The sequence below is a fragment of the Apodemus sylvaticus genome, chromosome 8, assembly GCF_947179515.1.
Source record: "Apodemus sylvaticus chromosome 8, mApoSyl1.1, whole genome shotgun sequence".
In the NCBI taxonomy this organism is placed as follows: domain Eukaryota; kingdom Metazoa; phylum Chordata; class Mammalia; order Rodentia; family Muridae; genus Apodemus; species Apodemus sylvaticus.
Window position 1 is genome coordinate 26,858,198 of NC_067479.1, and position 26,909 is coordinate 26,885,106.

The 26,909-nt window shown below is 38.2% G+C and overlaps 1 protein-coding gene across 3 annotated transcripts in view; it reads right to left on the reverse strand.

The window, feature by feature from the left end:
• The window catches only part of Pibf1 (progesterone immunomodulatory binding factor 1), a 182,155-nt gene that overhangs the window by 139,596 nt on the left and 15,650 nt on the right, over window positions 1-26,909 (reverse strand). For all 3 annotated transcript variants that reach the window (XM_052190803.1, XM_052190804.1, XM_052190801.1), the window contains exon 5: window positions 19,962-20,081. In XM_052190803.1, coding sequence (XP_052046763.1) covers window positions 19,962-20,081 — 120 coding nt within the window. The remainder of the gene's footprint in view (window positions 1-19,961; window positions 20,082-26,909) is intronic.

Below are 26,909 nucleotides of genomic sequence, written 5' to 3' on the forward strand. Positions count from 1 at the left end.
GGCATATATTTGTAAGTCTAATACTTGTGAGGCTGAGGCAGTTGGACTTCAAAGCCTGGGTTATGGAGTTAGACCTCATTTGCCATAGCATTTGAAAACAGAAAATAGTGTATTGCCTCAAAACGGATCCCCACTTTATGGCTGTAGAATTCGGTGGATAAGGTAAAAAGGCAGGAGACCATGCTGCACTCTCCACTGCTTTCTCCCCTGTGTTCTGTGGGAAGATGTCTACCTTATATTCTGTCATAACTGAAAAGTGGACTGCATGTGCTATGAGCAGCCATTTCTTGCCTCAAACAAAAGATTAAGTTTCTCATAATCCTAGCACCTAGTACTATGGCTTTTACATAAAAGGCTTGAAAGTAATGTTTATGGAAAAGAAGAAGCAAGAGAGGACAATATATAGACTGAAAGAGATGCAAAAAATTATAAATATTTTTTATAAAAAAAGAAGTAGACACAAAATTTGCATTTGCCACCCCTTTCAAAATGGGAATTTCTAGGTAATGGTCAAGTGAATCAACAGCCAAGTATCATTTTCTCTTTTGAAATGAGAAAACAATTACATAGAGAAAGAAAGTACAATCTGAGGCATCCAGGAGACTCCCACTGCTTGATAGCTTTATGTACTTGGAACACAACAGACTTTTGACTGCCAAGGTTAATGAGATATACATACACACATGCATGTACACACACACACACACACACACACACACACACATTCATTTAGATTGTTTGCTATCTCCATGTAGTTTTAAATACTGTATCTGTAATTATAACTATAAGCTATAATTATCTTATCTGTGACCCTCTCCTTATACCTACACATAACTCTGTGCTCCTTAAAGGCCTGTTCTATCTCTGTGTACCCAGTAACCCTTAGTCATTATAGTAGAAATACTTTTTTTATATATTAATAGTATTTATTTACCAGTATACATAAATTCATGATTCAAAATATTCTTTATTTTAGGGGTCTGTGTACATGTGTGCACACTACTCTGCTTGTTTCTGTTATGCTTGTGTGTGCATTTCTCTGTCTGTCTGTGTCTCTGTCTCTCTGTCTCTGTCTCTCTCTCTGTCTATCTCTCTCTCTCTCTGTGACTGGAGGGAAGTTTCAGGAGTTGGCTCTCTTTTTCTACAGAGTTAGAAGGAGGCTCTCACTGCTTCTGCTATTTTGTACATTCTAATCTGGCTAGCTTGTGAGTTTCAGGACTATTCTACACTCTTAGCCTCCAATCTGGATTTAGGGGTGCAGGGATTATATACCTTAGAGTAGAAATACTTAACAAGTAAACTAATTATGAAAGATACATTTTATAGTCCTAGCATTTAAAATAGGTAGGTCAAAGACAGACAGGTTTACTTCAATATTAATATATGCCTAGCAACTAATTTTTCCCTAATTTAAAGAAAGTAAAGATTAAATAACATATCACCTCATAAGCAACAATATTGTATGCTGTGTGTGTGTGTGTGTGTGTGTGTGTGTGTGTGTGTGTGAGAGACAGAGAGGCAGTATGAAGAAGAAGATATTGATCTGTTGTTAAATGGTTGAGGCTTGGGTTCATGAGAAATTGAACTGTACTTTTCCAATTTCTTTATGTGTCACAAGCTTTTAAAAAGAGGCTTGAATAGGCCCCACCCTCCAATTCTCTAGAGCCCAAACAGCAGCAGCTATTTTAGATACTCAGCATTTCAGAGATAAAAAATACACTGGAGATAATCTAGCACAATCTCCCTTTCAAGGTAAGGCCATGGTGACACAGCAGAGGAATACGTGTAGATTCACGTTCATCGCTGCACTATTACACAAGTCAGGAAATGGAACCAGCTTAGATGTCCATCAACGGATGAGTAGATAAGAGAAAATGTGGTAATACATATACACAATGGAATTTCTTGAATGGCAAAGATCTATAAAATCATGACTTCATCAGGAAGATAGAATCAATTATAAATTATATTAACTGAACTGAGTTATATTCAGAAAGGCAAATATATTCACATTTTCTTAATCTGTAGAATCTAGAGCTGAAAGTATATGTGTCTGTATTTATGTATGTATGTATGTGGGTGTGTATGTATGTATGTATGCGCACGCATGTGTGCACGTGCACAGGAATGTATGCCACAAAACTAGAAACAGGCTCATCAGAGGCAAAGAAGAAATCTCAAAGGGTGTGGGAAGCAGAGCAGTGGAAAACTGATGAGAAAGCAAACAGGAGCTGGTCCTAACCTGGTGAAGAAAAGAAGCCAGCTGGGAAAGGGGAGGAACCATGGTGCCCGGGAACTAAAGAGAACAAAGTATAATGAATGCCGCATCTGTATAACAACATCACCATGAAATATAGAAACATAGTACGTTAACAGTGAAAAAAACAAGGTACCAGCAGCCTAGAAGGCTGAATGGTTCGCATAGGATTCCAGATCTAGAATCTGGGATCTTGAAATCACACATACTTTGTCCTTTTCTTAATTTCGTTTGCTTTTTGAAGGATCTATTCTGTAGTAACTATACAACCACTGAACAGAAGCTAATTTTATTTACTGCCCAAACCCAACTTTAATTATAGGTTTCATGGCTTCAAATATCACATGAACCTAAATCGAAGTTGGTTTTGAACTCTCTCCCCTAAAACAATCATTACAATTATTTCCTGAATACATACTTTAAAAACATCATTTGACAGTTCACTGTTGTGGCACATAACTGCAATCCGAGTCCTTAGGAAGGTATGGCAGGGTCAAGTTCACAGGCAGGCTGGACTACACAGACAGATCCTGATCAAAAGCAAATCTAAATAAAAGAAAATCTATTGGTAAAGTGACATCAGGTCTGAACGCTCCTATGAGAAGAGTACCAATGAACAAAGGAAACAGGCACATTTAAAAGCAGCCTGGAACCAAGTGGTAATTAGCCTGGATGGACCGAGGTTCTAAACATCTGGGATAATTTTCAGTCTCTCACCTAGGTGTCAAAATGCATGGTTAACACATGAAGGACTCTGACTCTACAAGACAGCCACTAAGGAGGCTGGGAGGACAACACCATCAAAGGACCTTGAGTCAGTGAGTCCCATCAGAAATAGTTTACATTGGAAAGACACTCTGTGAATGACAATTTATATTTTAACTGTTTTAGAAAAGTGAGAATTCATTCCTCAGAATTCTCTACAAGTTTCACATGATCAATATGTTCGTCCAAAGAGTGAAGTCACGGGAGGAGCCTGCAGCCTGACCCACCTTTGACAGCAGTAGACTGCCTTTTGGCTGAGGGTCAGCTCTGCTGCCAGGCCACTCTGTGTCTTTGTTAAGCTCCTTAAGAAATATATTACTAGTTTAAAGTTGAAGACATTTTTAAAGTAAAATATAATCTAGATGAAAAAAAGATACTTTTATCAGATCTGGACACTCGATTGTGATAAGAGTTCAAATCTGTGACCTTTCTGTCAACTAAGGATCGCCCTGCAAAAAGTGTACAGGAAACTAAGTGCTGGCGGTGCATACCTTTAACCCCAGCACTCAAGAGGAAGGTCTACAGAGTGAGAGTTAGGATAGCGAAAGCCTAAAACAAACAACAGAGAAGTCCTGTCTCAAAGAACCAAAACCCAAACCAAAATTAACAACGCCACCACCAAAAGCAGTGTACAGGGATTGATCATTGGGTTATTCATTATTGGATAATTTCTACTTCACAGGTCTGGTAGAATCTGCATGGCAAAAAAACACTATGTTGAGATCTTAAATGACACATTTTATAGCTAGGATGCATACAGTTGAAACAAGCCTGAAATACTAGTTTTTCAACAGATACTGATCCAAATATAATTTTCCCCCATGAGACAACATCTAGATATATAGCTATGGCTGGCCTGGATTTTGTAAATCCTGCTGCCCTTGGCTTCCTCAAGCTAGAGTAACAGTCAGGGACCATCACACTCAGTTCAAATTTCATCTTAACATTAATGTATCATGTTTAAAATATCATGTAGCACCCAAAGAACATGAGTTTATCAATGTAACAAAAGTATGGATTTTCAGGCCTTCTGAGTCATTGAGATTAGCATTAAAAATATTAACAAGTATAGGTAGGAAAAAGAAAGACATTAAATGAATCCACCAATGGAAGTAAACACCTTGAGTTTTACTTTATTGGCTCATTGTTCTAACCTTTAGAACAATGGTAGCCAATACAACTTCCTGCGATGAGCGATGTTCTGTTGTAATATGAATACTTAGGCTGTGCTCAGTGAGGCAGACCACCTGCATTTTAACCATTTTGAATGTAAATGGCTGAAGGTAGTATACTGGCGGCTGCTCAGGCACTCTTCTGGCTACAAATACACTGGAACGCAAATATCCTGGAGTTCGTTCAAGATAAGCCATCTTTGATTTCTTTTTTAAATGTAATTTTACTGATTTATTTCTTTTTATTTTAGAAGCATTGGTGCTTTGCTTGCATGTTTCTCTGTGGGAGTGTGTCAGATCCCCCAGAGCTGGAGTTACAGACAGCTGTGAGCTGCCAAGTGTGTGTTGGGAACTGAACTAGGGTTCAGTTAGAAGACCAGCTAGTTGTAAGGTTATACTGAGTTCTTGCTTGGTCTACCACATCCCACATTGCCCTAGCTAATATGAGCTATCTCTCTAGCCTAGCCTCTTTGTTTCTACCAAATTATGTAGATCATGTTTCAGGTCAACAGTATCTCCATAATTCTCACATTCACTTAGAGCCTTAATAACCGCATAAAATGAGAGATTCTTCAAGGAATTTGTAATGTGGCTTCCACTCTCATTCTAGGGACATCCGTGAACCTCTTTGAGAGAACTATTTCTAACAGCTCATGCAAAAACACACTGAATTACAAAGTAAATAAAGTTATTAAAATATTTTAATTGTTATATTAGAAAGAATGTCTTCTTTGTAAATGCTTTAGAGTTAAGACCTTGTGATATCTAAAGTCTAAGAATTACTATAATATTCAAGTAATGCTGAGCATAAATTCTAAATACTTAGCAGATTTAATTCCAAATATCAAGAGTCACAAGAACTGGCAATCTTTTTGAATTATATCTATCTATCTATCTATCTATCTATCTATCTATCTATCTATCTATCTATCTGTCTGTCTGTCTGTCTGTCTATCTACCTACCTACCTACCTAATCTATATGAAATCCTAAACTACAGTTATAAATGGAAACAGTTTCTTAGAAAAATAACATAAAAATATGCTAACTGTAAGTCAGAAAGGTCAGTAACTGTTAAATTGTGTTTTTTTCTTCTAACATTTTCAATTTACATGGAGTTAACTTTGTGCTATCATATAAAATGTAAGACAGATTTCATTCTGACGTTTATCCATTTTCATGCCAACAGCACACTTAGCTGTAAGTCCTAGGGTTACACTGAGTTCTTGCTTGGTCTCCCACGTCCCACGTTCCCCTAGCTACATCCTCTCTTTCATACTTTTCTTGGAAATCCCACATCAACTAAAGCAAGTTGCCCACACTTAATTCTGTATTATGTTTTTTTCCCTCTGAATCACCCAAATGATTAACAAAAAAAGCCTGGAATATAATTTAACTGCTCTTGCTTAATATTACTAATCATGGAACAATACTTTTAGAAACTTGTATGCTTTCCAAACTATTGTTATTTCCATGCTAAAAAATGTGATTTTGTAGTGTTTTTGCTTCATGTGCTGTGTGATAAGCATGCATGAGTGTACACACATCTAAGGATGTGTGGATGCAAGGTTGGATACGTGTGAGTGTGTGCATACACGCTGGTAAGGAGGCAGAAGGCTGATGTTGGGAATTAAACCCAGGACTAGTGGACACACTCAGCTTCCGGTCAGCTTCCGGGGAAACCTTTCTCCAGCTCCCGAGGCTGCCATGCCCACCTGGCATTACATACATTCTGGGATCAGGACTCTGGTCCTCTTGCTTGTATAGCAAATGCTGCACAAGTTGAACAATCTTCCCAGCACGGATTTTATATTTTCTTCACTGAGTCTATTACCTTCCTTCTAGAGATGTACATGAGGAAAATACTGCATTCAAAAAGAAAGTGGAGGACTCATCAAGTACAAAGTCTGAACAAACGCTACCATCAGTTGCTACAGACAAACATATTCAGAGCCTTTATTGCTCCTGCAGAGGGAACTGGTCTGCTTCCCAGCACTGGCACAGTGGCTCACCCTAACTCCAGTGAGATAACAGCCAGATGACCTGAGGCTCTTCTGACCGCTACAGGCACCTGCATACACAAGGCACCGACACATCACATATACACACACACTCATAAAATAAATGCATAATGGTAGAATTCATTTCTAAACATTTTTCTTTGAATGTTTGTTTCAATAGGTTAAATAAAATGGGCTTATAAGTTTATTTTGTTTTGCTTTTATGCTACCTCAGAACTTTCAACCTTTTCAGCACTCTGGAATAGTACAGTTAACTATGAATTAAGAACTGAAGAGGAAAGCCACCTGGATTAATCCATTCCTGAACTCCGTAGTAACTAGATTAGTGGACACTTTCACTCCCCTTTATAGTATTGCCATGCCTACTGCACTCACTTCTGTTTAATTCACAAGCTACACTTCACTTTCAGTTTCAAGTTTGTTAATGCAAACACACACACACACACACACACACACACACACCATTAAATTTCCAATTTTTTGTTAGCTTTTTGTCCCAATGGTTTCCCTAGGCAGCCCGAGCTGGCCTCAAACACTGGGTGCCCCTGTGTGAACTTCTGAAGCGCTGGCTTGCAGGCATGTTGCAGCCACGGCTGACTCTCCTTCTAGGCAGATGAGAAATGCCTATCTTTATTGTTGTCTTTCTCATGTAGTAATAATAATAAAAAAAAAATTAAGGCCAAAGAGTTTTCTCTAGTACAATTTTAAATATGCTTTGGGAACTATGACATAAAATATTCTTGTTTCCAATGCTTTCCTTTTTAAATTCTTTGAACCAAGAGATATATTTAACTGTTGAGAAAGTTTCATTCCCTTCGCTCTTTGTCTGCTTTACTAAGTTATGATAAAAACAGGGACTATAAAACCTGTGCCTAAAATGTATTTGTTTCCTATGTGATCAAGTATATACACAGTAGTCTTGAAACTTTCCACTGATGTTTAAAAATAACATAGTCTCTGATTTGGGACTCTTAGGCTTTCTTTATAGTAGCTATATCAAAACATCGATAAAATTAGTTCTGCTAGGCCTCATTTATTTTATCTATCTTATCTACACCAGTTCTTATAGAAGCAAATTAAACTTCCCAAGTTTATTGTGTTATACTGAGCTCTCACTATTACTTTATAAACATTATGCGGTTCATTATGTAAAGGTTCCTGTCTATAACAACATGTTTTGCCATGATACATTTTGCTATTCTTTTTTTTTTTTTTTAATATTTTTAGTGGATATTTTATTTATTTACATTTCAAATGTTATTTGCTTTCTGCAAACCCTATCCCATCGCCCTCCCACTGCCCTAGCATTCCCCTACACAGGGGCATTGAGCCTTCACAGAACCAAGGGCCTCTCCTCCCACTGATGCCCAACAAGGCCATCCTCTGCTACATACGCAGCTGGAGCCATGGGTCCCTCCATGCGTACTCTTTGGTTGGTGGTTTAGTCCCTGGGAGCTCTGGGGGTACTGGGTGGTTCATAGTGTTCTTCCTATGGGACTTCTCCTTCAGTACTTCCCCTAACTACTCCATTCGGATCCCTGTGCTCAATCCTATGGATTTAATTTTAAATTTCATCCATCTCATATTAATATTACCTTCCTACCAATGTTTTCCATAAATCTTTTTCCAATATCTTTCTACAATTTTTGCACTAAGCAACTTATATAAGCATATTCATTTCTGGTAGACTGTTTAGATGGTCTATCTGATCCTGATTTAACTTTGGTATATGGTATTTGTCTAGAAAATTGTCCATTTTGTCCAGATTTTCCAGTTGTGTTGAGTATAAGGCTTTTATAGTAGGATCTGATGATTTTTTTTAATTTCCTCAGTTTCTGTTGTTATATCTCCCTTTTCATTTCTAATTTTGTTAATTTGGATACTGTCTCTGTGCCGTCTGGTTAGTCTGGCTAAGGGTTTATCTATCTTGTTGATTTTCTCAAAGAACCAGCTCCTGGTTTTGTTGATTCTTTGTATAGTTCTTTTTGTTTCTACTTGCTTGATTTCAGCCCTGAGTATGATTTTCTGCCATCTACCTCTCTTAGGTGGATAGTTCCTTTCTGTTCTAAAGCTTTCAGGTGTGCTGTTAAGCTGCTTGTGTATGCTCTCTCCAGCTTCTTTTTGTAGGCACTCAGAGATAGAGTTTTCCTCTTAGCACTACTTTCATTGTGTCCCATAAATTTGGGTATGTTGTACCTTCATTTTCATTAAATTTTAAAAAGTCTTTGATTTCTTTCCTTATTTCTTCCTTGACCAAGTTATCATTGAGTACAGCGTTGTTCAGCTTCCATGTGTATGTGGGCTTTCTGTTGTTTTTGTTGCTATTGAAGACCAGCCTTAATCCTTAGTGATCTGATAGGAGGCATGGGATTATTTCAATCTTCTCATATCTGCTGAGGTGTGTTTTGTGACCAATTAAATGTTCAATTTTGGAGAAGGTACCGTGAGGTGCTGAGAAGAAGATATATTCTTTTGCTTTAGGATAAAATGTTCTATAGATATCTGTTAAATCCATTTGGTCCAAAACTTCTGTTAGTTTCACTGTGTCTGTTTAGTTTGTGTTTCCCTGATCTATTAATGAGAGTGGAATGTTGAAGTCCTCCACTATTATTGTGTGTGGTGTGCTTTGAGCTTTAGTAAGGTTTCTTTTACGAATGTGGTGCCCTTGTATTTGGAGCATAGATGTACAGAATTGAGAGTTCGTGGTAGATTTTTTTTTCCTTTAATGAGTATAAAGTGCCCTTCTGTGTCATTTTTGATAACTTTTGGTTGAAAGTCGATTTTATTGGATATTAGAATGGCTACTCCAGCTTGTTTCCTGGGACAATTTGCTTGGAAAATTGTTTTCCAGTCTTTTACTCTGACATAGTATGTGTCTTTGACACTGAGGTGCGTTTCCTGTAAGCAGCAAAATGCTGGGTCCTGTTTATGTATCCAGTCTGTTAGTCTATATCTTTTTATTGGAGAATTGAGTCCAGTGATGTTGAGATAGTAAGGAATAGTGATTTTTGCTTCCTGTTATTTTTGATGCTATTTTTATGCTTCTGTGGTTATCTTTTTTTGGGTTTGCTGAAAATTACTTTCTTGCTTTTTCTAGAATGTAGTTTCCTTCCTTGTGTTGGCATTTTCCATCTATTATCCTTTGTAGGGCTGGATTTGTGGAAAGATATTGTGTAAGAATTGTACAAGATATTGCTTAGAATATCTTGGTTTCTCCATCTATGGTGATTGAGAATTTTGCTGGGTATAGTAGTCTGGGCTGGCATTTGTGTTCTCTTAGGGTCTGTATGACATCTGCCCAGGATATTTTAGCTTTCATGGTCTCTGGTGAAAAGTCTGGTGTAATTCTGATAGGTCTGCCTTTATAAGTTACTTGACCTTTTCCCTTACTGCTTTTAATATTCTTTCTTTGTTTAGTGCATTTGGTGTTTTGATTATTATGTGATGGGAGGAATTTCTGTTTTGGTCCAGTCTTTTAGGAGTTCTGTAGGCTTCTTGTATGTTCATGGGCATTTCTTTCTCTAGGTTAGAGAAGTTTTCTTCTATATTTTATTGAAGACATTTACTGGTCCTTTAAGTTGGAAATCTTCACTCTCATCTATACCTATAATCCTTAGGTTTGGTCTTCTCGTTGTGTCCTGGACTTCCTGGATGTTTTGGGTTACCAGCTTTATGCATTTTGCATTTTCTTTGACTGTTGAGTCAATGTTTTCTTTTTTTTTTTTTTTCTTTTTTTTTCTTTTTTTGGATTTGGTTTTTTTCAAGACAGGGTTTCTCTGTGTAGCCCTGGCTGTCCTGGAACTCACTCTGTAGACCAGGCTGGCCTCGAACTCAGAGATCCACCTGCCTCTGCCTCCCAGAGTGCTGGGATTACAGGCATGAGCCACCACCGCCCGGCGAGTCAATGTTTTCTATGGTATCTTCAGCACCTGAGGTTCTTTCTTTTAGCTCTTGTATTCTGTTGTTGCTTGCATCTATGACTCCTGACTTCTTTCCAAGGTTTTCTATCTCCAGAGTTGTCTTCCTTTGTGATTTCTTTATTGTTTCTACTTCCATATCTAGATCCTGTATAGTTCCTTCATTTGTTTTCCTGTAGTTCTTTAAGAGATTTTTGTGTTTCCTCTTTAAGGGCTTTTATCCGTTGACCCATGTTCTTATTTCTTTAATGGATTTTTGTGTTTCCTTTTAGGGCTTCTACCTGTTGACCCATTTTCTCCTATATTTCTTTAAGGGAGTTATTCATGTCCTTCTTGAAGCCCTCTATCAGCATCATGAGATGGGATTTTAAATCCAACTCTTGCTTTTCCGGTGTGTTGGGGCATTAGGGTTCTGTGGTGGGATAACTGGGTTCTGATGTTGCCAAGTAGCCTTGGTTTCTGTTGGTAGGGTTCTTGTGCTTGCCTTTTGCCATCTAATTATCTCTGGTGTTAGTTGTTCTTGCTGTCTCTGGCTGAAGCTTATCCCTCCTGTGGGCCTGTAAGCCTGTGTCCATACTCCTGGGAGACCAACTCTCTTCTGCACAGAAGGTTGTGGAGCTGCCTGGTTCCCTGTTGCAAATGGCAACTGGAAGGCTTTTGTCCTAGCTGCTCTACTGATCGTATGCCCAGTATGCTCCTAGCTGTTCACCTCCAGAGAGATATTGGAGAGAAAGTGGACATCTCACCTTCCCGCTCAGAAGTGGAGGCACTGTTGGGAGATCCCTCTCTCCCAGTGGTCTGTGCACAGAGGGCTGTGGAGCTACCTGGCTTCCTGGTGCAAATAGGTAGGCCCTTTTTACCTGTCAGTCATTGCATTACAGGAAAACTTTCAACCATTTTAAGAAAACCAATAGATTTTAAAGACATGTGCAAAAAAAAAAAAAAAAGGGAGAGATTTAGTAATCACTGTAGTGTGACTCCAATCTTTCTAATGTGTTACACAGTCAAGTATTTAAACTATGTTACTTTATGTAAAAGACAAAAGTGAAAAGTATAAAATCAAATACTGAATTTTGATTTTAAAATGCCCAGTTTGTTTGTAACATCAATTAAATGAGCCTCCTCTTTTCTCAAATAACTCATGTTCAGGGCCATGCACCTGTCACACTAGGATGCTGAGTTTTATTGAAAATGAGGTCCTTAGTCACCCATCAGACTAAAATCAGCATCCCTGTGGATGTCCATCTGTGAAATGAAAGTTCAAATAGTTATTTGATTTTAATATGAAGAAGCAAAAAACATTATTTATTATGAATATTTGATACTCTAGGATAATTGTGTCTGAAGGGAAGCTTCTCAAGCATGCATTGTATATAGGAATTTTAAGCTTATAAACAGAACAGAACAAAAAATATTTAAGGAAAGTTCATTATCCCTGAAACATAAAACTTAAGTACATATTATTAAGTAAACCCTTCATTTTCAGGAAAATCAAATTAGCTGTCCTATTCAGCTACAGATACTAATGATGAGCTTCTAAGTAATCTTGCAGGGCTTTTCTCTTAGAAATGTAACTAAGGTTCTAAACAAGGAAGTTATATTTAACAAAACATATTTTCACTTCTAAGTTACAAAGTTCTTGTAAGAGGTATTTCACTATGGCCTCATGAAACTTAAAGTGGTAGCAAGTGTAGACTCTGTTAAGCCTTACCTAGTAGTTATGTTGCTTCTTTTGGAATTAAAGAAATATGTAGAACTCTCTACAACAGCAAGACAGCTGAATACAGTGTAGCTGCGCTGCAGATGGCCTGCTGGACAAAGGGTTTTCTGTGCAAGCGTGAGTTTGAAGACTCAGTAGCCATGTGAAAAGATGACTATGGACAGGAAGTGGTGGCACCTGCCTTTAAGCCTAGCATTTGGGAAGAAGAGGCAGGTGCGTCTCTGTGAGTTTGAGCACAGCCTGGTGTACAGAGCAAGTTCCAGGACAGCCAAGGCTACACAAAGGAACCCTATCTTTGGGGTAGGGCTGGGAGGGAAGCTGGCTGTGAATGTTTGTTTAACCCCAGTAAGGAGAGTCAAAAATAGGGGCTTGCTGGCCAACAGTCTAGCTCTAGCTTTAGTCAAAGTCCCTGCCTTATAGGCTGGCAAAGATTAAGAGTAGGACTCCCAGCATTCCCTTCTGACCTCCTGGGTACCGCAATACATGTCTTCATATATCACAGACACACAATGGGAATTTATAATGAAAGTGTCTATAAGCACTTACACATTAAATATCATAAGCACATTTATGAAAACACATTGTAGCTAAAAGTAAGCTGGAATCCTGCTACATTTAGAAACTGGGACAGGAGAGATGGCTCAGCGGTTAAGATCACCGACTGCTCTTCTAGAGGTCCTGAGTTCAAATCCCAGCAACCAAATGGTAGCTCACAACCATCTGTAATGAGATCAGATTCCCTCCTTTGGGGTGTCTGAAGACAGCTACAATGTACTCACATATAATAAATAAATGATCTTAAAAAAAAAAAAAGAAATCTCAGACATGAAATACGTGTTATATGCTACATTTGCCCTGTAGCATCTATATATTCCAAATAATTGGATGTTTAAAACCAAATACAAAAATGGTATTTTAGGAAGTTATTTCCTTTTTTAAAGATCAAGTTATATTCTATTACGTGTCTGGAACTTTTTCACCTTCTATCAGCCAGGAATGAACTGACTATCTGAACAGGCAGCATTAAATTTACTGTAATTGTGTGGCTGTCTTAGTCAGGGTTTCTATTCCTGCACAAAACATCATGACCAAGAAGCAAGTTGGGGAGGAAAGGGTTTATTCAGCTTACACTTCCACAGTGCTGTTCATCATCAAAGGAAGTCAGACTGGAACTCAAGCAGGTCAGGAAGCAGGAGCTGATGCAGAGGCCATGGAGGGATGTTTCTTACTAGCTTGCTTCCCCTGGCTTGCTCAGCCTGCTCTCTTATAGAACCCAGGACCACCAGCCCAGGGATGGCAACACCCACAAGGGGCCCTCCCCCCTTGATCACTAATTGAGAAAATGCCCCACAGCTGGATCTCATGGAGGCACTTCTCCAGCTGAAGCTCCTTTCTCTGTGATAACTCCAGCTTGTGTCAAGTTGACACAGGAAACCAGCCAGTACAGTGGCTTCACTATCTCTCAATGTTTTTGTAGGCATAACTATGAAGTTATTATAATAAATGAAGAATCTTTTATCTGAAGATCATATACTAAGGAAGAAAAGTTTTTGTTTTTCTTATTTCACATAGCAGTGGAACTACTGGGTGTTACTAGGAAGAAATAGCATTTGCTGTTTTAGTCATCTGATTGAAAATTAGAAATATAAAAAGGGAAGTTAATGCAGTGCAGGTTCAAAACCACTAATTTTCCAAATAACCAAAACAATTTGTTGTTTGTTTGTTCTTTTAAAGATAGATGGGTATATACTGCCACCATGTGGTTAAGTATGACAATTTTTGGATTTGTTGAACAGTTTTAAAACAAAAATAAAAGTTTAATTTCTTAATTAACAGTCTCAAAATTCAGAGACATAGTCAATACATATCTGCGCATTTCTTTGTAAGTTTTACCAAGTACTCGTTAGTGAGATCTCTCCTTTGTAAGCTGCTGTCATTGCTTCCAAGCTTCCCCCTGCTTCCCTGTTTCTGGAAGAAGGGACTTGTATTTGATGTGTATTTATAATGAATTAATTCTCTCTCAAATCAATAACCTACTTGTTATGTTTTCAATTTTTCTGCTTTTTCTTAGCTGTTGTCCATTGAACATATCATATCTTTTACATATCTCTGCTAAATTCTGCTTCCTAATTACCTGATTTTCATTTTTCTGCTCTGACCTTTACTGCTTTATCAGGAATTAATAATGCTTAATGGTAAGGAGTCCAAGCTACTAAATCAACAGACAATATTCTAAAACTTCATGTTTTCTTTAAATTCTGGTTATATTTTTAAAAATTGTGATTCTAGCATTTTCTTTCATATGTAATGGTGAAAAAAGTTATTCATTCATTCATTCATGCCAGTAAATGCCAAATGGGAAAACTAGTTTGCAATGAAACTAAGACACTTCCTAGGGTAAGAGATCTTGAGGCCAAAAATAATCTTCACATGCTTAATAATCTTCACATAGAGTATTTTCCTGTCTTGTGTGTAAACAAACAGTATTATTGTGCCCGAGGTAACAGCCAAACAAGCTCCCATCTGACCAGTCCTACTGTACAATCAAGGATGAGGCCCAGGAAAAGGATGAAAGCCAGACAGATGCAGTGAGCAAGCCCTTCAGTACATGGAAGAGAAGAGCACGTGCATGGGTTCCCAGGTCTGCTGCTTTGTATCAGTGTTGTTTAAAATGAGGGCCAGCGCAGTGTGTGCCATGCTGTATCCGTACAGGTAGAGCGTACTTTTTGATGTATTAAAAAAAATAAAGTTAATTGAAAAAATAGCAACACGTGACATATGCTTAAAGAGAAAGACAAGCAACAGAGACACATTAGTGCCATGATTTTAAGCAATTATTAAACTACCTCAAAGGCATAAGACATGACATACTTACATACTTATAATAAATAGTCTAGAAATAAAATAAAAGATATAATGAACAATGAAATGAAAATACATTAAGAAAAAAAGGCAAAGCAAAACATGCTTAAGGATTTCCCTAAAAGAAAAAGGAATGTATATACGTACAGACAGATCCATGTACAAATACTGAAGCAGCCTTATTTACAAGTCTCTAAAATGGAAGCATATCAAATGCCCATCAGTTAATACATACAACAGATTAGTCTTTAGCAGAATATGAAGAAACTACTAATACCCAAAGAAAGCCTAGAATGTTCTCATAAGATACATTTGAGGGACAGATATGTATAAGACAAACCTCAGTGCTAATGGTAGAAATTATCTCCTACATATGCTGGTATTTACTGGAAATGCCAGTTTATTTAAGTTATTGTTACTGTTAGTTATTGTGACTGTGTTAGGAGGTATATACACTGTTCTGGCTTGGCTCTCAGGGAGGTAATGGGAACCTCTGAGGGACTGTGAGACCTGGCTCCCTCTCCTCTCTCCTTATGAACCTAGCTCTTTCACTTTGGTCTGCATTCCCAACCACAGTCTTAATCCAGGCCCCTACCCAACAAGGCCATCCAACCATGGACTGAAACCCCCAAAACTGTGGGCCTAAAACAAAGCATTTCTGTTTGCAGTTGGATTTATTAAGTATTCATTGTAGCAATGGAAGTCAGCGAATAGTATGTATGCTTTAAAATTTCTATAATAAGGGTGAAAATTCTATAATCTCTAATGCTGGTGGTAAATTCTTCACATGCTAACTTACACACATAAACTGACAGCTTACACAACAATCTGAAATTGCACCTCAACTCTCATCACTAGTTATGTCCTGCACACTCAGCCAAACCTTGACATTGTGATTTATTCTTCTTCATCAACTATCTAATATTAAATAACATTAGACTGAACATTCTATAGAGAATGTTTATATTTTCATTGCGATCCTTTCCTGTCCTACATTTTGGTTTTTATCCTTCAACTGCTGGGGAGAAAAGCAATTCCCTCAGAAATCAAGGTAACAATTCTTAAAAGTCTGGCAAATATTGTCAAGACATTTAATCCATCCAGATGTTCACTGTAGATGAATAAAGAAAGGTGGTATATGCATATCATACTAAGAATCTTCAAAAAGAACACTGTATTAAAATACAGGTGAATCTTACTATTTATACTAAGTGAAATAAGTGTTAACCCTGCATGATTCCATTTATATAAAGTATCTAAAATAGTCAAAACCATAGAAACAAAGAAAAGTGGTTCTCATGGTTCTCATGGCCAGGGAGAGGGAAGGTAGATTAGTGTCTAAGGGGTTTAGAGCATCACTGTTTCAGGATAGAAAGATTCTGGAGGTATGACTGAACACTTCAAAATAGCACGCTGGGTCAATGTGAAATGCATCCATACTACAATTTTTAAAGGGTGTTAAATTTTAGTACAAAAAATTGGAGTGTCACGATTGCCTTTCAAAGATTTATATATGTAAATAATTCTGTGTTTTTATACACACTTGTAAGTGGTTGTCACTCATGTGAGATCCCATGCGCACATCTGAAAAGCTGGGGGCATTCCCCAGAGGCATACACTTGCCTACTCCTCACCCCACTCGTCACTCGACTCCCACTCTCACACCTTACAGAAGCTCACACAAGGACTGGTTCATCAGCTCACCCTCACCGTTTCTGGGGTCTCCAGATCCCAGCAGGAGATCAAGCACCCCTCTGTGACTTCAACCCTACACTCACAGCTCCATTAATGAGTGGTGAGATTACACATGAATTTAAGTTTCATGTTTGCCAGTGACATTAGGTCACAAAGTCACTGCACTTCTCAAAATACACGTTTTATTAAAGTTTTAAATTATAGTGATTAATGAGATCCACACCACTCCCTTTAAAACACCCAACATTATGTAAAAAAAAAAAAATCAATTAAGTTAAAAGCAAAAAAAAAAAAAAAGTATGTGTAAGTTGACTTACTAAACTATTGCATGAAGAGACAGTTCAAATAATGTAATACGAATAATGTGGGTCAAAGCTTATTAAGAGCGTGGTAAGTTTATTATAGTTGCAGCTACTAACAGTACAACCTGTCCCAGGATTTAGCAGCGCCATGTACTTTACTGAACAGAACAACACCTCCCTTTCCTGACACTTGCCTAATTCAGAAAATTAGCCTCACTTCAGTGAGGCCCTGGCTTCACTGCTACACTTTTATGTTAATTACAAAATAAAACACTTCTCCTGTTGTATGGTGCATAGGAATACAGACTATTTCTGTTATATGATACATAGGAATACAGACTACTTTAAGTTGAAGGAAACCTTTCAAGAAAAGGAAAAAGCAGTAAGACCTCTGACTTGTACCCTCTTGTCTCAGAGCAGACGTTAGAAATTTTCTCACCAACCTCACCCAGTGGACCACATAACACAGGGAGGATAGCTACTCTCTTTCTCCTCTCTTCTTTTGAAGATGTTCATATTGGAGTGTGTGGCCCTATACAGAAGGAATGTTAGGAAGAGAAACCCAGAATCTGATCCAACAGGCTGGGCCAGGAGTCCCCCAACCTGCCCCAAGCCCTATCTACATTCTTGCCATTAAATCACACCCTTGACTTCTAATGCTTACACATGACAGTCCCCACACATACAGTTCTTACCTGCCTTCATTCCTGAAGGCTCCTGTGTTCCATCAAACTGATGTTAAACAGTCTGCCATGCTCTTCTTTGTTAATCTGTCTTTTCATCATAGGGGGCTCAGTCCTTTTAATAGATGCTAAAAAGCTTGTTTTCTCTCCTGAATCACTTAGGAAAGAAAACTATATTTTGTCTCAAAGAGTAAAACAGAACATTTATTTTTGTGGTGGTCAAGAAATTTTATGTAATTGTCATCTCTGGAAAAGTTAAGACATTTTTGCTATGTGTATTTGATTGGCACTTTTGTGTTTTCACTACATATCTTTGTCCTTCAATGTTAAACAGATATATTACCCATATACTAAAGAGGAGAAGAATATGACCAAAGCACCAAACAGAACATTTACAGCAACAGAAGAAAAAAATCAGAAACATCCAACTGAAAAGCTGGCTGGTTTTTTCAGTAAACTAGAGCTGATGACTCATTTAACCACTAAAGGTAATGGTTCTCATTAATAATCAGATCCGAGTAACCTACCATCTCCAGCTGACTCTTCAATAATGCAGATTTTAATACCCTCCCTTAAAGATGGTAATATTGTTTATAGTCCTTACCTGTTTATAATAACATTTGCTTTTTATATTAATTCTAAACTTTTTGTTTAAAAATCACATAATTAAAATTCTAACTAATAGGCTATTATGATTGCTAATCTTGGTTGTCAACTTGACACACCTGGAAAGGAGTCTCAAATGAGGAATTGTCTCCACTAGATTGGCTTTTTAGGATTGATGTAGAAGATTCCAGTATATGGCTCAGTGCCATCTCTATGCAGTTGGGTCTGGCCTACATATGAAAGACAGTAGACTATGAGTCTGGGAGCAAGGCAGTAAGCAGACTCCTCCACAGTGTCTGCTTCAGTCCCTGCCTCCACAATCTCACAAGGTCCGGCCCTGGTTTCCTGAGGTGATAAACTGTGAAGTGTAGGATGAGATGAACCCTTTCCTCCCTAAGTTGCTTTAGACATGGTGTTTATCACAGCAAGAGAAAGCAAGCTCTAGCTTACTAGCCTGCAACTTACACATGTGCACTCACACGGGAGTGGGAGTGTGTAAGGCAAGGACAGTAGAACGGAGCCTGAGGCATGTGTGAGGCAGCAGAGTGAACGCGACATGAATTAAAGGGGAATAAAGGAGTTCAAGTGCTAGAGACACTTAAGGGGGAGTAGGGCAGGGACCGGGAGAGAAGGGACAAGTAATGATACAAGAAAACGACATAGGGAAGTTGGATCCTCGATAAATTCATCTCAAATTAAAAACAACACAATGGCTTTGATTGGAGGTGCCCTGTGTGATGGATAAAGCTGTGCCTAGAGACCACCGGTTACTGAGCATGAATCCCAGTGCTATCTCCCAGAGACTTGCTGGCCACCAAATGCCAAAACAATCCAGGCAGTTGCCTCTACTGTTGCTGTCCTCCTGAACCCGGTAAGACCTAATGCTGAAGATACCACGTGCTTACACAGCAGGACACAGAGATCAGAGAGGGGCTGAGCTAGACCCTTCCACCCCGCCCAGAGTGCCAAAAGTATAGCATTGAAATATAAATTGATATAATCATCTACTTCTGGGTAATAGATCATTGAAAAATTTGACATTGAAAACTTGACATAGGATATCACATAAATATTTGTATGATACTTTGTGAAGATAACGTTTTACTTTCAAATATAAACATGGGTGATTCAATACAGTATTTTTTCCTTCATTTGAAAGGACATGTTAAGTGACTTGATTAAAATCACAGAATATGCCCAATGTTAGAAACTTATGCTTCAACTCTAGCCTACTAGAATTTAAACTCTATGAGGATATTGTCTCTTGTTGTTGACACACTGAACAGCATCATGCATTTTAATGACATCCAGGGAAATACTAATATCAGTACACATGCTCAGAAAAATTAAAAGAGTCAGCTGCATTTGATGAGGAATGGCTGATACAATGACAGTCATACCACGGATAATGCTAACCAATAAGAAACAACTGTTGTAGACTCTACTTGTAAACTTGTTTTCATTCTAGTTTGACAAAGTCTTTAGAGAAAACAGCTATCCCACTTTTTAAAAAACTGTTAAAGAAGAAAATAAATCTGAGAACCTATGAGTCTAATAAGAAAAGTCAACCACATTTTTTCCATCCTGCTAATGGCACCCATAAGAGCTCTTATGTATCCTAGCCTATACTGTACATCTGAAAGCTGGAGAAATTAGAAACTCTTTTGTGAATATTACACAAAACCATCAGATATGTTCATTTTGTGATCTCAAAAGCATTTAGTTATGAAAATAAGCTACAATGACAAATACCACACTATGGATCAGAGGTTAAACCATAGTTATCATGTTAATTTTCCAGATGAAGACTTCCAGTTGGCTTCCTGCTTCTGACTCACTAAGGACTGAGCAGTCAGGACCTGTGGTCTCATTTTCTATCACTTTCATGTCCCATGAACAAATGTTAAGAAGCTCCTAGGAAACCTGTAATGTCTTCCCAAGAGTAATAGAAATATTACAGACCTCTGTCAGCTGCTTCAGTTGGTCTTTATTTGTACTTAATTCTTCAGAGAGCTCATTCTTCTTCACTTGCAGTTCGCAGATTTCCTTTCTTAATGGATTCACTAGCTCATAGAACCGAATCTTAAAAAAAAAAAAAAAGGTAAAATAAGCAATCCTGAATCCACATTAGAAATCAAGCCTTGCCACTCTGCATGCAACAGGCTGTCCTGGGTGGCTTCACTTTCTGCCATTTACTTACTCTGATTCAACTGTGGTAAAAACATTAACTGGAGTTTCCACTCTCCATCTGCACCCTGGAGCTAAGGGTGTCCCACAGCCCTCCTTACCCAAATCCTGGCTGGAGAGAGCCGGTCTCCCCAGAAGTGCTGACACACCTAAGATCACAGGCTCACCTGAGGGACAAGCTCCAGTCAGAGACAGCAAGACCAACTAACACCAGAGAGAACCAGAGGGTGAGAGGCAAGCACAAGAACCTAAGCAATAGAAACCATGGCTACTTGATATCATCAGAATCCAGTTCTCCAACCACAGCAAGCCCCGATACCCCAAAATACGGGAAAAACAAGATTCTGACTTAAAATCACATTCATGATGATAATAGAGGACTTTAAGAAGGACATAACTAACTCCCTTAAAGAAATATAGGAGAACACAGGTAAACAAGTAGAAGCCCTTAAAGAGGAAACACAAAAATCCCTTTAAAAATTACAGGAAAACACAAAGAAGTGGAAGAACTGAACAAAACCATCCAGAATCTAAAAATGGAAGTAGAAACAATAAAGAAATCATAAAGGAGACAACCTTGGAGATAGAAAACCTAGGAAAGAGATCAGGAGTCATAGATGCAAGCATCACCAACAGAATATAAGAGATAAAAGAGAATCTCAGGGCCAGAAGACACCATAGAAAGCATTGATACAACAGTTAAAGAAAATGCAAAATGCAAAAAGCTCTTAACCCAAAACATCCAGGAACTCCAGGACACAATGAGAAGACCAAACCTAAGGATTATAGGTATAGAATAGAGTGAAGAGTCCCAACTTGAAAGGCCAGTAAATATCTTAAACAAAATTATAGAGAAAATTTCCCTAACCTAGAGAAAGAGATGCCCATGAACCTATAGATGCCCATGAAGCCTACAGAACTCCAAATAGATTGGACCAAAAAAGAAATTCCTCCCATCACATAATAGTCAAAACACCAAATGCACAAAAGAAAAAATATATATACTAAAAGCAGTAAGGGGAGAAAGGTCAAGTAACATATAAAAGCAGGCCTACCGGAATTACAACCAGACTCTAAAAGCTAGAAGGTCCTGGGTAGATGTCATACAGACCCCAAGAGAACACAAATGCAGGCTTAGGCTATTACATCCAGCAAAGTTCTCAATTACCATAGATGGAGATATTCTATGACAAAACCAAATTTATACAATATCTCTCCACAAATCCAGCCCTATAAAGGATAATAGATGGAAGTTCCAACACAAGGAGAGAAACTACACCCTAGAAAAAGCAAGAATGTAATCTTCTTTCAACAAATCCAACAGAAGATAGCCACACTGTTGCAGGAAATATTAAAAAAAAAAAAAAAAGAGTCAGCATGTTCCACACTTGTGCTGCCAACTCTCTGCCCCGGTGGCCTGACCAGTCAGCTATGCACTGGCAGGCAATGGCCGACCTGTTTTTATCTTGTGGAGATTCTGACTCAGTGCTTCATAATCTCTCCACCGAGCTAATTAGTTTCCCACTGGTGGGTCACTACCATGCCAGTCCCATGCTTCAATACCCCCACAGGATTTGTGGTGCACATCTGACAAACCCATGCTTTGCCACCTACCTTTCTCTCTTGAACCCAGATGAGCCTCAGTGTGAGGGAAAACGCAACACAAACTTAGTTCAGAAACAATGGTAACTCAATCACTGGGTGCAACAACTAAAATCCTAATCCTGTAAGCCTTATTAAATCTAAATCCTTCAGTGGCAAATCCTGACAGATCCACTATTGAACCTGGGAGACACTCATAGCTATATCTTATCCTCACAGTACCCCCATCCAAAAAGGACCCAACTCTCTTCTGCTTCCTTTCTTCCTCTGCCCAGCCCAGAAGTCCCTCCTACTCACCCAGTGATTGGCTCCTTTATTCATTAGGGGACTGGCTCATAAGAACAGCACCAGGCCCATCCACAACACCACACAAACATAATTCCACCTCTACAAACAAAAATAACAGGAAGCAACAATCACTATTCCTTAATATCTCTTAACATCAATGGACTCAACTTCCCAATAAAAAGACATAGACTAACTGACTAGACATGTAAATAGGACCTAACATTTTCCAGTATATAGGAAATGTACCTCAGTGACAAAGACAGATACTACATCAGTGTACAACGTTAGAAAAAAAATTTCCAAGCAAATGGTCCCAAGAAACAAGCTGAAGTAGCCATTCTAATATAGAATAAAATTGACTTTCAAGCAAAAGTTATCAAAAAGGATAAGGAGGGACACATCATACACATCAAAGGAAAAATCTACCAAGATGAACTCTCAATTCTGAACATCTATGCTCCAAATGCAAGGGCACCCACATTCATAAAAGAAACTCTATTAAAGCTCAAAGCAGACATTACACCTCACACAATAATAGTGGGAGACTTCAATACTCCACTCTCATCAGTGTACAGATCAGGGAAACACAAAATAAACAGAGACACAGTGAAACTAACAGTTTCACTGTTATGGACCAAATGGATTTAACAGATATCTATAGAACATTTCATCCTAAATCAAAAGTATATACCTTCTTCTCAGAACCTCATGGTACCTTCTCCAAAATTGACCATATAATCTATCACAAAACAGATCTCAACAAATATAAGAAGAATGAATTAATCCATGCCTCCTATCAGATCACTAAGGACTTCTGGTCTTCAATAACAACAAAAACAACAGAAAGCCCACATACACATGGAAGCTGAACAATGCTGTACTTAATGACAACTTGGTCAAGAAAGAAAGAAAGAAAGAAATTAAAGACTTTAGAATTTAATGAAAATGAAGGCACAGCATGCCCAAACTTATGGGACACAAGGAAAGCAGTGCTAAGAGGAAAACTCATATCTATGAGTGCCTCCAAAAAGAAACTGGAGAGAGCATACACTACTAGCTTAACAGCACACCTGAAAGCTCTAAATCAAAAGGAAGCAAATACACCCAAGAGGAGTAGACAGCAGGAAATAAATCAAACTTGGGGCTGAAATCAACCAAGTAGAAACAAAAAGAAATATATATATATATAAAATCAACAAACCCAGGAGTTGGTTCTTTGAGAAAATCAACAAGATAGATAAGCCCTTAGTCAGACTAACCAGAGGGTACAGAGACAGTATCCAAATTAGCAAAATCAGAAATGAAAAGGAAGACATAAAAATGGAAACTGAGGGGAAAAAAATCAGATCCTACTACAAAAGCCTATACTCAACAAAAATGAAAAGTCTGGATGAAATGAACAATTTTCTAGACAGATACCAAATAGAAAAGTTAAATCGAGATCAGATAAACCATCTAAACAGTCTCATAACCTCTAAAGAAATAGAAGTAGTCATTAAAAGTCTCCCAACCAAAAAAAATCCCAGGACCAGATGGTTTTAGTGCAGAATTCTATGAGATTTTCAAAGATCTAATACCAATCTCTTCAAACTATTCCACAAAATAGAAACAGAACGAATACTACTGTATGAAGCCACAATTACTCTGATACCTAAATCACACAAACAACCAACAAAGAAAGACAACTTCAGACCAATTTCCCTTATGAATATCAATGCAAAAATACTCAATAAAATTCTCACAAACTGAATCCAAGAACATATCAAAACAATCATCTATCATGATCAAGTAGGATTCATCTCAGGGATGCATGGATGGTTCAATATATGGAAATTCATCAATGTATATAAATAACCTCAAAGGAAAAAAAATCACATGATCATCTCATTAGATGCTGAGAAAGCATTTGACAAAATTCAACACCCCTTCATGGTAAAAGTCCTGGAAAGATCAAGAATTCAAGGCTCATACCCAAATATAGTAAAAGCAATATACAACAAACCAGTAGCCAACATCAAACTAAATGGAGAGAAACTTGAAGAAATCCCACTAAAATCAGAGATTAGACAAGGCTGCCCACTCTCTCCCTACCTATTCAATATAGTACTTGAAGTCCTAGACAGAGCAATAGGACAAGAAAAGGAGGTCAAAGGGAGACAAGTTAGAAAGCAAGAAGTGAAAATATCACTATTTGCAGATGATATGAGAGCATACTTAAGTGACCCAAAAAACTCCACCAGAGAACTCCTAAACTTGATAACTACCTTCAGCAAAGTGGCTGAATATAAAATTAACTCAAACAAATCAGTAGCCTTAATCTACTCAAAGGATAAACAAGATGAGAAAGAAATTAGGGAAATGACATCCTTTTTAATAGTCACAAATAATATAAAATACTTTGGTGTGACACTAACCAAGGAAGTGAAAGATCTGTATGACAAAAAGTTCAAGTCCCTGAAGAAAGAAATCGAAGATCTCAGAAGATGAAAAAACTCCCATACTCATGGATTGGCAGGATTAATGTAGTAAAAATGGCCATCCTGCTGAAAGCAATCTACAGATTCAATGAAATCCCCATCAAAATTCCAACTCAATTCTTCATAGAGTTAGAAAGAACAATTTGAAAATTCATTTGGAATAAACAAAAGCCCAGGATAGCGAAAACTATTCTCAACAATAAAAGAACCTCTAGGGGAATCACCATCCCTGACTTCAAGTTGTATATGCAATGGTGATAAAAAGTGCATGGTATTGGTACAGAGACAGGCAGGTACATCAATGGAATAGAATTGAAGACCCAGAAATGAACCCACACACCTATGGTCACTTGATCTTTGAAAATGGAGCTAAAACTATCCAATGGGGAAAAAACAGCATTTTCTTTTTTTTTTTTAATAAATACTTTTTTTTAATTTATTGATATATTTATTTACATTTCAAATGATTTCCCCTTTTCTGGACCCCCACTCCCCGAAAGTCCCATCAATCCCCTTCCCTCCCCCCTGTTTTCCCACCCAACCTTTCCCACTTCCCTGTTCTGATTTTGTTCTATACTGCTTCACTGAGTCTTTCCAGAACAAGGGGCCACTCCTCCGTTCTTCTTGTACCTCATTTGATGTGTGGATTATGTTTTGGGTATTCCAGTTTTCTAGGTTAATATCCACTTATTAGTGAGTGCATACCATGATTCACCTTTTGAGTCTGGGTTACCTCACTTAGTATGATGTTCTCCAGCTCCATCCATTTACCTAAGAATTTCATGAATTCATTGTTTCTAATGGCTGAATAGTACTCCATTGTGTAGATATACCACATTTTTTGCATCCACTCTTCTGTTGAGGGATACCTGGGTTCTTTCCAACTTCTGGCAATTATAAATAGGGCTGCTATGAACATAGTGGAACATGTATCCTTATTACATGCTGGGGAATCTTTTGGGTATATGCCCAAGAGTGGTATAGCAGGATATTCTGGAAGTGAGGTGCCCAGTTTTCGGAGGAACCGCCAGACTGATTTCCAGAGTGGTTGTACCAATTTGCAACCCCACCAGCAGTGGAGGAGTGTTCCTAAAAACAGCATTTTCAACCAACGGTGCTGGTTCAATTGGTGGTCGTCAGCATATAGAAGAATACAAATTGATCCATTCTTATCTACTTATACAAAGCTCAAGTCTAAGTGGATCAAGGACCTCCACTTAGAAGATACACTGAAAGTAATAGAAGAGAAAGTAGAGAAGAGCCTTGAATTCATGGGCACGGGAAAATTCCCTCAACAAAACACTGATGGCTTGGTTTTTTTTTTTTTTTCCCCCGGGGGGTGGTGGTTTGAGACAGGGTTTCTCTGTGTAGCCCTGGCTGTCCTGGAACTCACTCTGTAGACCAGGCTGGCCTTGAACTCAGAAATCCGCCTGCCTCTGCCTCCCAGAGTGCTGGGATTACAGGCGTGCACCACCACCGCCTGGCTGGCTTATGTTCTAAGACCAACAATAGGCAAATGGGACCTCATAAAATTGCAAAGCTTCTGTCAATAGGACAAAATGGCAACTAACAGATTGGGAAAATTTTTTTTACCAATCCCATATTCAGTAGAGAGCTAATATCCAATATATGCAAAGAGCTCAAGAAGTTAAGACTCCAGAGAACCAAATAACCCTGTTAAAAAAGGGGAACAGAGCCAAACAAGGATTCTCAACTGAGGAATACCGAATGGCTGAGAAGCACCTAAAGAAATGCTCCACATCCTTAGTCATCAGGGAAATGCAAATCAAAACCCTGAGATTTCACCTCACACCAGTCAGAATGGCTAAGAACAAAAACTCAGGTGACAGAAGATGCTGAAAAGGATGTGGAGAAAGAGGAACACTCCTCCATTGCTGGTGGGATTGTAAGCTGGTACAACCACTTTGGAAATCAGTTTAGCAGTTCCTCAGAAAAATTGGGCATAGTCCTAACTGAGGGCCCAGTTATACCGCTCCTAGGCATATACCCAAAAGATGTTCCAACATATAACAAGGACACATGCTCCACTATGTTCACACCAGCCTTATTTATAACAGCCAGAATCTGAAAAGAACCCAGATGTCCTTCAACAGAAGAATGGATACAGAAAATATGGTATGTTTACAAAATGGAGTATTACTCAGCTATTAAAAACAAAGACTTTATGAAGTTCTTAAGCAAATGGATGGAACTAGAAAATATCATGCTGACTGAGATAACCAAGTCACAAAAGAACACACATGGTATGCACTCACTGATGAGTGGATATTAGACACAAAGCTCAAAATATCCAAGATACAATTCACAGACTATATAAAACTCCAGAAGAAAAATA